At 35.9% G+C, this 12,228-nt stretch overlaps 1 protein-coding gene across 9 annotated transcripts in view; it reads right to left on the reverse strand.

Annotated features, from left to right (window-relative positions):
• MYCBP2 (MYC binding protein 2) overlaps nt 1-12,228 on the reverse strand; it is a 287,568-nt gene that overhangs the window by 90,311 nt on the left and 185,029 nt on the right. For all 9 annotated transcript variants that reach the window (XM_049853287.1, XM_049853282.1, XM_049853285.1 and 6 more), the window contains 4 exons: nt 8,960-9,015; nt 5,527-5,642; nt 1,562-1,659; nt 623-739 (listed from right to left, as the gene is read on the reverse strand). In XM_049853287.1, the coding sequence (XP_049709244.1) occupies nt 623-739; nt 1,562-1,659; nt 5,527-5,642; nt 8,960-9,015 (387 nt within the window). The remainder of the gene's footprint in view (nt 1-622; nt 740-1,561; nt 1,660-5,526; nt 5,643-8,959; nt 9,016-12,228) is intronic.

The following is a 12,228-nucleotide window of genomic DNA, read 5'->3' on the forward strand; positions in this document are numbered from 1 at the left end:
AAAAGAAACGGAAAGCATCTTCCTGTCCCTGAATATAGATTTTAATGATCAGATGTCACTTAGTTGTATTACTAGAGAAGTGTACTGTCCAAAGTTAAAGTAACAAAATAAACACATTTTTAAAAACTCATGAAAAACTGCACCCACTTCCAGTGAGTCCTTGTACAGATTCTGACTACGATGCTTAACTGTGGTCATTTCATGTTCAAAATTATAATCTTATTTTTACTGATAAAAATAACCAAAATGTTTGAGAATCAATCAATATATTTTACCAAAAAAAAATCAAACCCGTTGCTTTTGAGTTGATTCCAACTCATAGCGACCTTATAGGACAGAACAGAACTGCCCTACAGGTTCTCCATGGCTGTAAATCTGTACGGAAGTGGACTGCCACGTCTTTCTCCCGCAGAGTGGCTGGTGGGTTCCAACTGCAGACTTCTGGTTAGCAGCCGGAGCACTGAGCCACTGCGCCACCAGCACTCCCTCAATATATTTTACAAAACAATTCTCCCAAACTGCTTCAAATATATGCAACCAGAAAATTTAATAACGTTATTGTGAAAATGATGCAAAAAGTTTCTTTCCAAAATTTGTTACCAAAAGTTTCTTAATAAATTACCTCATCAATAAAAGTGATAGTTCCATTGACTTTAACTATGCCTATCTGTTCACTTTGAAGGGAAGGATGGCTACGGATACGGAGTCCCGCACTGTCCTTGGCCACAAATTTTCGAACCTGCGAAAGGTAAAGATAGACAGCGAGACAGGAAAAATATGAAGTAGGGGTCTTATAAGAAGAGATCAAATTAAACAGATTTGAAAATACTATATTTTTGAGAAAATTTCCCAAAATTATTTGTAGTTGCCTGCTCTCTGTAAAATAACTGTGGTTTAGTCATAAATGATGACAGAATTTCTCTAAAGTATTGAAATGTGCTTTGCTGAAAAAAAAATCAGAAATTCATATACATACATATACATACATATACACATATATCTTCCAAACTTTAAAGAGATATGATAAAAAGGGGAAAAGAGTCATTTATTGCCTTTCAGGAAGGTATCATACAAATTCCATTTCCTATATGTTTCTTTTTAAAAAGCAGCCTACCAAAATTCCTATGTCTATTATTTATATGTTAGGAAATTAGTTTTCCTTTCAACAGCACGGGATATTTTAACCCTGCAAACTTTACACTTAATTACCAATTACAGGTTTTAAAAAATGACTCTAGGTACTACTAAAAATAAAAATACTAATACAAAGAAATTCAGTAGACTTTTTAATTTCAATTAATACAAGGTATAAAACACCTATAAATCACGACAGCATTATACGAACAAGTCAAAAAGTACAGGTTCTGTAATTTAGAAATGATTAGAATCACCATAAACTACTCTGCAAACTTATTTAGGAATATTTTGAATTCAAATACTGAGATCAGGTAAAATATTAGATGTCTGATGGACATCTTGAAGCATCAATGGAAAAAAAAAATGCACTTTCCCCTTAAAATTTTTTTGAATGATTCAAGTTCTGAATTCATTCCCGCCTAACCTTATTTGGTTGAGGTTCAGTCTTTGGTTTCACCAGCTGTGTTCCAGGTGGTATCATGCCTTTTGGTGGGTCTTTTACTTTTACTTCTAGGCCAGCATCTGTATAGCATTTGAGAAAACAAGAGAAAGACGATCCTTTAACTTGGTCTGATAAATATTCAAATGCTGTTTTAAGCAATTAAATCAAATTTCTGAATTCTGTCCTTCATATGGTGATTGAAATTTGATAGGCTAAAAAAGAGAAATATTTGAACAGGGTGTCTTAGGGGTGCAAGGAAAAAAGGAGGGAATCCCACTCTTCAACTAAAACATATGAAATCATAACAGAGAATTCAAAATAATAAGAAATGAAACCCTCGTGGGATTAATTGTTATCTGACAACTTCAGATCAGAGTACTAATCCATCTATACCAAACATCTCTACGACTGAGAGGCGGCAGAGCATGGTAGTTAAGAGCTGGGTTTCTCAAATTAGACTGTCTAGACTCCCACATCTGCTGCTGAGTGAGTGACTATAACATGGAAACATTAACAGCACCTACTTCACTGGGCCGTTGAGAGAATTAAAGAGAGTTAAGTGATTTAAATTATAAAAGGTGTGCCAAGAATACTGCTGGACATATATTAAGCATTCAATAAATGTTTAAACCCAAAAAACTAAACCCATTGCCCTTAAGTCGATTCCGATTCGTACTGACTCTATAGAGCAGAACAGAACTGCCCCATAGGGTTCCCAAGGCTATAACCTCTACGCAAGCAGACTGCTACATCTTTTTCCTGTGGAGTAGCTGATGGGTTCAAACCACTGGCCTTTTGGTTAGCAGCTGAGTGCTTCACCATTGTGACCCCAGACCTCCTTGAGTAAAATACTGTTATTCAATAGGTTATCAATTTTATCATTTTAGTGAATTATTATGTTTGTCTGTGGTCAAGGCAGCTCCCATCCTATTGACAGTTTGGTCACCTTGGGATGAAGCTGAGTTAGGAATGGAAGGAATAAAACAGATGATTACAAAAGCAAATGTGAATCACTTTCTTCAGCTTAATTCCAAAAAACAAACCTAATGTGAGTGGAGTTTTCTTGTCTCTTTTGTATCATTTTCCTTCATTCCACTATTAGAGATGATGATTTTAAAAAAACCACATCTATGCCTGGTGAAAGTTTTGGAGGAAAAAATGTCCACTGTAAAGCCATTCTTAGGTACTTCTGCTTTGCTTTTGGGTCCTGTCTGTAATTTGTACCTCTTGTGTATTATTACTTAGATGCTACTTCACGGATTTTTGCTGGGCCTCTGTACATTGTTAACACTTGAAGACAGGAACTGTCTTATCCAAAACAATGTCTTGCACATCACCAACAAACGGCTGCTGAACTAAACGCTTTATGGATATGTTGAAATCAAGGAGAGAGGAGCAAAGATTATGGATAGAAGTAGGTGGAATGGTCCAAATGAATTTGATAGATCTGATTCGCTTTTGTTGTTTGTGGCCATTTGAGTCGGTTATGACTCATGACGACTCTATGTATAACAGAACAAAATGCTGCCTAATTCTGCACCATCTTCATGACCTTTGTTATGTTTTAGGCCATTTCGTGGCCAGTGTGTCAGTCAATCTCACTAAGGGTTACCTTTGCTTTTACTGACCCTCTTCTTTACTAAACTTACGTCCTTTACTAAGGATTGGTCTTTTCTGATGCGTCCAAAGCAAGTAAGATGAAGTTTCACCATCCTTACTTCTATGGATTATTTTGGTTTCATTTCTTCTAAGACTGATTTGTTCGCTCTTTTGGCAGTCTATGGTATACTCAATATTCTTTACGAATACCACAATTTGGATGCATCAATTATTCTTCCATCTTCTTTTTCACTGTCTAGTTTTCACATGCATATGAAGCAAGCGAAAAGGCCATGGTTTGGATCAGGCACACCTTAGTCCTCAAAGTGACATCTTTGCTTTTCAACACTTGAAAGAGGTTTTTTTTTGCAGCAGATTTTCACAGTGCAATATGCCGTTTGATTTCTTGACTGCTGCTTCTGTGGGCATTGATTGTTGACTCAAGTAAAATGAAATCCTTGACAACGTCAATTTTTTTCTCCCTATATTATAATGTTGCTTATTGGTCCAGTTGTGAGGATCTTCGTTTTCTTCACATTCAGGTGTGATCCATACTGAAGGCTATATGCATGTAGTCTTTTACCTTCACCAGTAAGAGGTTCATGTCATCTTCATCTTCAGCAAGCAAGGTTGTGCCATCTGTATATCGCAGGTTGTTAATGAGTCTTCCTCCAAACCTGACACTGTCCCCTTCACACAGTCCAGCTTCACAAACTATTTATCTAGCATACAGCATGAATAAGTATGGAGAAAGAATAAAACCCTGCCACACACCTTTTCCAATTTTGAGCCAGGCAATATCCCTTGTTCTGTTTGAATGACTGCCTCTTGATCCATATACAGATTCCACATGAGGACAATTAAGTGTTCTGGAATTCACATTCTTCATTAGGTTATCTATAATTTGTTATGATCTACATAGTCAAATGCCTTCACATAGTTAACAACACAAGCAAACATCTTTCTGGTATACTCTGCTTTTGGCCAAGATCTATCTGACATCAGCAATGATGTCACTCATCGTTCCATGTGACCTTCTGAATATGCTGAAACTTCTAGCAGTTCCCTGTCTACGTATAGTTGCAGTTATTTTTTAATTATCTTCAGCAAAACTTTGCTAACATGTGCTATTAATAACATTGATAATTTCTGCATTCCAATTGACTGTCTTTCTTTGGAATGGGCACAATTATGGATCTCTTTTGGCTGGTTGGCCAGGTAGCTCTTTCAGTGTTGCATCCATTTGTTGGAACATCTGAATTGGTATTCCATCAATTCCCGGAGCCTTGTTTTTCACCTGTACCTACAGTGCAGCTTGAACTTCTTCCTTTAGTACTAGCAGTTGTTGATCATATGCCGCCTCCTGAAACGGTTGAACATAAACCAATTCGTTTTGGTATAGTTACTCTGTGTATTCTTTACATCTTCTTTGTTCCATGCTTTTTGCATCATTTAATTTCTATACAGTAATGTTAATGTATATTCGATATGGTTACATAAAAACACTTTTTTTTTAACCTTTACTGCAAAAACATACTACTAACGCATAGTACCCAAAGGGTGTTTTGGTGGAATGTTTATCAGTATTATTTCTATCTCTGCCTAGTCTCCTTCTCCCCAATACCCAAGGGGTTCCGTCATAAGGATTAAACAAAGTTAGCCAAGATTCTTAATTTCTGGACTTTTCAGAGTACCTAATATTCTAATACACACTGCATGACTACCTAAGGCAGGGGTACAACACAGTAGGTTTTCTATCTGATCGTAGGAACATTTTTTCTTGGGGAGCATCTGGAAGGTTTGTATTATAAAAAAAACACATTTGATACACAATTACGTAGAGTTTTCTTTCTATTGTTGTCTAGTTATAGAATTTAGAAATAAAGGAAAGAAAAAGATTAATGCCTAAAGTAAAAGCAATATGCTTTTTAAATGTTAGTAGTGGGTAAGGAAAATTCACTAATTCAGTAGTATTTATTGATCAGCTAGTATGGGACAAGCACTAAGCTAGACTGAAAATTCAGAGAGAAATGAGATGGTCTCTGCTCATAGCCAGGAGAGGAAGATAGATACATCATGAGGGGTGACTGAGTATGCAGAGTAATACAGCAGCACAGAGGAGATTCCTTAGGGAATTGAGAAAAGGAGTCATGCCACTGACATCACAATAATTATTAAATTTTAAGACCTTAGTAATGCACTAACACTCTTTATAAAAGAGGAAACAGAGTTCAAATAGGCTATGAAACATGTCTATGACAGCAGTTAAGCGGCAAAACTAGAAGAGAAAGTTAATTTTGACTGTAGTTCTTTGCACAAAGTAACTCACAACTTAAAAAAAAAAATACCTATTTCAATGCCATCAATGGTAACATGAATAGTGTAGAGTCCAATAGCTCCTGGAGTCCAGTTTGCACAATAAGTGCCATCATTATTGACACGAATCAGCATATTCTCACTTGGTCTGAAAAGATATTAAGACAGATACTGGAAATTTTACTTTCGGTTAAACAGTTGACACCATCATTAAGATATTTTAATTTCTTAATTTCTCTTAATTTCTGTTTGTATTATCACACTGCCTAGGAATCTTACTGTCCTGTATGTTTCTCTACTCTCTAAAATGATTCAATTTCATTTTTTCTTCTTCACCTCACACCCTCATACCTCTATTACCCCCGCTCGCTCACTCTAAGCTGATCATGACCTTACCTCTTTCTTCAGTGATAAAACAGAACCAGTCAGATATTAACAACCTCAAAGTCACAACCACATTTATAACCCTACTTTCCCTGCCTTCTCTCCTGTTACAATGGAAGCCAGCCACTCCACTTGCGCTGTGGATCTCATTCCCTCCGAAACTACCACGCAACAAGACTTTGCTCTCTCTCATGCATCAATTTCTCTCACTTTATTGGGTCATTTCTACTAGCATACAAACAAGCTTTAGAATCTCCCACCTTAATAAACACCTCCCCCTGATATTGTAGCCCTCTCCAATAAGATATCTCTTCTACCGTTTATATCAAAATCTACCTAAAGACTTGTCTACAATCACCCTCTCTCTTTTCTCACTTCCAATTATCTTCTACAACTTACCACAGTAGCTTTTTTACCCACTTCACTGCAACTGCTGATGCATTTGATAGCTCACAACTCCTACTTTCTTGAAATACTACCATCTTTTTGCTTCTGGTTTTTCTCTTACTTCACTGTCCTCAGTCATTTCTTCGTTCTACCTCTTCCCACCACTTTAACTAAGGAATGCCCCAGAATTTGGGTCTAGATCTTCCCATACCATTTTTTTTCTAGCTAATCATTCACCCATGTCCCAGTTTTAAATACTATCCATATGATTCCCAAGTTTATTTCTCTGCTGAGTTTCAAACTGATATTTCTAGTTGCTTATTTGCTATCTCCACTTAGATAACTAAAAGGCACCTTGGCATCTCAATTTTAATATATCCAAAGAAGGGTTACTTCCCAGCAACCTTATCCTTGTAGAAAACAAAACAGAACTAAAACCATCTATTTGTTCTCAGCCTTTTGATCCTTGTAAAAGTCATGGTGATCTCTATCAGCTGTCAGTAAAGCTAGTTTAGGCTTTTGGGTCAAACAACTCCAACCACTGTCGTGCAAAAGAAACCACTGACAATACAGTTACTCCTTACTTACTATCTCATTATCCAACATGTCACATTTATGACAATGGTGAAAAATCTACTATCCAACTATTCTGCATATTAGCAACGTATGTCTGGCAGTTAATGAATGCTGAGGTGCAAGGCGAGAGTAACGCTGGCTCTGATGGTTAAGATTATGTGTCAACTTGGCTGGGCCATGATTCTCAGTGGCTTGGCAGTTATGTAATGATGTAGTCATCCTCCATTTTCTAATCTGATATGGTTATCCTCCATTTTCGTGTAACGCCCTGGTCTTTGGAAACTAACCATGTTGATAAGTGAGGAGTCGGTGTATAATACTCTTGATTCTTCTCGTTCCTTCACCTCCTATTTCCATTTTAGCAGCAAGGCCTGATGGTTCTACCTTCTAAGTATATCCCACATCTATCCCCATGTCTTCATTTCCATTGCTAACCTCCTTCCATCCTCAGTCCAAGCTACCTAACAGTCTTGAGAATAGTGTAATAGCTTCCTAACTCATCTGTTCTTACTCTTGCTCTCCTACAATCATTCTCCAGACAAGCCAGTTGATCTTTTAAAAACTGTAAATCAGACATGTCACTCCTCTGCTTAAAACCCTTCAAATAAATTCGCTTAGAAATAAATCCAAACTCCTTAGCATAGCTTACCAGTATATTAGTGGTCTGTTGACTGGGCCATATGACATGGCCCTTGTCTAACTCTCTGACCTCATCTTTGACCATTTTCCCTCTTGCTCACTATCTTTCTGCTTGTCAAAGACACTAAGCTCCACCCACCACACATTTTCTCTGCCGAGAATGAAATTTCTCCAGGTCTTTAAATGGCCAACTACCACCTAGCTCTCCACTCAAATAACACCTCCTCCAACAGGCCTTTCCTGTCATCTAATACTTTGGTAGCCTGACCCTTTTCCATCACTTTATTTCAAAAAACTCTATTTATTACCACTACTTTGTTTACTTATTTAAAGTTTATTTCTCCACAGGAATGTAAATTCCATGAGAATGAGCACCTTGTCTATCTTGTTCATAATTGTACCCCAGAGCCTGTAATAGTGCCATCCATATAGCAGGTGCTTAACAGTATTTGCTGAATGAATAAATGAATTTACTTATACATAAGATAATTTTAATTATATATAAAATGTTCACTGTATATAAAATTGTATCTACTGGCAAATGGTCAATTTGTTCTTGTTTAACGTGTTATAAATCACACTTATTTACAAAGTCATATGCTTCTATTGAGGAAATTTTAGAACTATGATTAAACCAGGGACAAGATGCTCTTTCCTATTACTAGACAAATATATACCCTTAAAACCTAGATAATTTGACAGAAAACCTTCTAGACTGAGCATCAAAATTCCATTTGGATAAGAAAAACTCAAAGTAATCAGTTAATTTCTAATAAGTCACCTGATATAATGAAATCTGTAAGTAATTATACTTTTCAGATTAAATAAAAAAAACTTTTTCTAAAATTTCTATGAAGGTGGTCTCTGCAATAGTATAATCCATCTAATCATTTCATCCATGCATCTATTTTAAAAATTACTTCTCCTAATAAGCAAAAAAAAAAAAAAAAAAAAGATCAAGTGAAAAAATCTGCTTAAATCTGGAATTAATGGAATTAGGGGCTGAAAAACTGAGAGAACACAACAGAATATAAGTACAACACACATTGAAATCTCTCTATAACTCATTTGGAAGAAGGAAAAAGGAATAATGGCAAAAATACCAAAAACGACAGAAAACCAAGCAAAAGGAAAAACAAACAAAAAAACAAACTCAAGCAAATCAACCAATTCTAAACCACTTTATACATTTTTAGATACTAATTATTCTTTCTCTACCACCTAAGTATCATGTACATAGGTGGTTGTGAAAGAACTGACAATATTTCAGCTGAATATAAATACATTCTACCTGCAGATCTATATACATTATTAAATACGTAGGAAATCTCTACAGGAAAAAATTTTTTTTTAATTCTGTAATTTTTTTTTTTTTTAACATATATATCTACAGACAGTAAAGTTGGAATGCAGTAAGATTTTAGCTGTGAGCAGTTGACAACACATGTTTTGGCTATGCTTTGAGAAAATGATCCTTACCTCTTAGGAGTTGGTGATGCAAAACGCAGTTCTTCAAATGAATAATTTTCATAAACCTTAAAGAGACCAGTAAGAATTGTAAAAATTATTAGAAACATTATTGGTTGATGTAATGATAGAATTTTCAAAAAATGGTACTGAGACAATTGGTTATCCAAATAGGAAAAAAAGAAAAAAACTCAATTATGTACATCACAACACTTACAAAAACAAATTCTAAGTGTGTTAAAGACAAAACAAAACTTTAAAAAATTTATAAGAGAAGAACAGAGAATATCTTTTGAGTACATTCAAATTTAAAATTTGTCCAAAACAAAGCTACTACGAAGAAAATGAAAAGATCAACCTCTACCTGGGGGGAGGGAATTTGTAATTCATGTAACCGAAATGGGACCAGCATTCATAATATATAAAGAACAAGTGAATAAAAAAGAGAAATAACTCAAAAGAAGAGTGAGTAAAGATCATTCATGAAGAAACCTGGATGATTAATAAACACTGGAAAAGCTACTCAACTAAACTAGGAATCAAAAACATTCCAATTAAAACAACAACAAAATAATCATATCCCAGTCATCAAACTGTATTGTAAGAACCAAGTACTGGCTCTTTCATATATTGCTGGTTGAGTCTAAGTTCTGGGAATATTTATTGAAAATGTACATGCCGTATGATCCTGCAATTCCACACCATAGACAAACTTTCGCTCATGCACAAAAGGAAACATATATAAGGATGTTAAGAGCTGGGCTGCAAACCGAGAGATGCGCAGTTTGAATCCACCAGCCACCCCTTGGAAACCCTATGGTGTGTTTTTACTCTGTCCTATGAGGTTGCTATCAGAATCAACTCGATGACAATGGCAATGGTTATGGGTACTGTAGTACAGATTATAACAGCAAAACCCACAATAGCAACAATTTAAATAAGAGAATGGATGAATAAATTATGGAACAGTAATACAATGGGATAATTTAAAGCATGTAAAATGAATGAATTAGAGCTACAGGGCTAAACCTCAAAAACAATGCTGAGCAAAAAACAGGCAAAATGATATGTACAGCATGATTCTGTTTCTGTGAACTTTTAAAGCATACAAAACAATTCTAAATATACTGCTTATAGATATATTTGTATCAGTGAAAGTATAAAAATATATATGGGCATAATAACCATTATATTTAGGATAGCTGTTACCCCTAAAGAAGGGGTAGGAATGGGTCCAGGAAAGGGTTTATAGAGGGCTTCAACTGTAATGGTAACAGTCTGTCTCTTAATAAAAATTACAAAAACATCTGAACAATTATGATGAAATGTTAAGACAAAAATGAGCTGCAGGTACACAAGCTTGTCATATTATCCTAAGTATTTTGTATGCCTTCAACATGACCAAATTAATCATTATCTCTAAATGGTCAGGTTGAGTTCTCCAACTGCTCATCCACTGCTAGCTTCTATTGTTCTTACACATCCATACCTACTCACAAGCTCCCTCCTTCCTCACTACTTTTTATTTTCTTAGAAACATATGCCTTCACCTATCAAAAGGAACCAATATGAAAAATGCAATTTAAGACTAAGCCTTTACCAAGGTTACAAAGGTGTTACTGGTAGGAAAATTCAGGTTTCCTTGCTCCTGGATTTTGTCATTTTCCATTCTACCACTTTCCCTCAAATACATATTATTACATTTAATTATGCAACAATAGACTATATCTCACTTTTCATCCTCTACAATATTTGTCTCACTACTGGACAGGCATATAGTTTCTGTGAATGACTGATACAAGAAAATCTCCTTTCCTGGAACGTGGAGTAATATCTCAACAAGACAGTTTGGGAATACTTTAACCTATAACCGCTCTACCCCTGTGCCACTCACCACATTCTTGAAATACTACATTCAGTTCTGGTAACTGTATTTTCAAAAGAAATTATACAACCTGAAGCATGTTCATATGAAACTAAAGAATGATTAGGAAGGTAAGGACACCAGAAAATAAATCCCTTAAATAAAAGCTGAAAATAATGAGAATGTTTAGCTTCAAATTCTTCAATAGCCAGTGGACAACTCCTTCAAAATTCTAGATTTTCAGTTTCTTGATTTCTTCAATTTCAATAGCCTTGATATAACTTTATTTCAGTCACTCACACCAGAGGTCACAGACTTATGACTTTACTCAGAATTGTTCTATCTCTGAAATTAAAAAACAATGAAAACCCCAGAACAAAACAAAAACAACTGTTTTCCACCTCAATAACTCCCTCTACACCTATTCTCAGACTTTTAGTCCCCTTTACCACTGCCCGCCCCCCGCAACTTTGTCTCTGAAAACCTCTTCCATTTTCTCTTGCTTTGTGAACCGATTTAGGTACTGGTGATGTCTCTTAAACCACCATATACTCAACTCCATCATCCCGCTGTTCTTTTGCTGAATTATCTGGCCAAACTCTGCTTGATCAATTCAAGGATTATTTTATTCATGCTCATATGACTCATAGTGCACTGTAACATACGATCTCCAATTCCAACTGATTCTTCAAGAATGTCTAATGTCTCTTTCGTTCTCTATAAAGACTACTGCATTTTTTCTTCTCTGTTTCAAAATCTTGATCCTGTGATTCACCTCCCACATATCTCCAACCTAAAGCAGATACTCCTCCTATTTTAAATAATTGTTTTGACTGCACAACATAAAAATTTACTATCATCTGTATTAAGGATTTTCTTTTTTAAAGAGGTAGCCCTCTTCCTATTTAGGGCCAATCCCTGCACTGGAGCTCTAAAACCAAGAACCAAACGCACTGCCGTTGAGTCAATTACGACTCATAGCGACCCTATAGGGCAGAGTAGAACTGCACCGTAGAGTTTCCAAGGAGCCCCTGGTGGATTTGAACTGCCAAACCTTTGGTTAGCAGCCGTAGCACTTAACCACTATGCCATAGATACTATTTTTACCTCTCTCAGGAAAACTTCATTGTTTTCTTTCTCTCAATTGTCTCTTCATCAGCATTCAAACATGTCTCTCTATATTAAATCCCAAACTTCAAGGCCTTCACTGGATTCCAATTCCTGTGTCTTTTAGAGCCAAACATCTTCAAAGCCTTATCTATACTCACTTTGTCTTCAGCTATTCTCACTTTCCCTTCATCTATTTATTCATCAACCTACTCATGCCAGGTGACATCAGTCTGGTTTGGACTCACAGCGACACTACGTACAAAAGAATGAAACACTGCCCCGTCCTGTGTCATCCTCCCAATTGTTG

The sequence above is a fragment of the Elephas maximus genome, chromosome 14 (genome assembly GCF_024166365.1).
Source record: "Elephas maximus indicus isolate mEleMax1 chromosome 14, mEleMax1 primary haplotype, whole genome shotgun sequence".
Classification (NCBI taxonomy): domain Eukaryota; kingdom Metazoa; phylum Chordata; class Mammalia; order Proboscidea; family Elephantidae; genus Elephas; species Elephas maximus.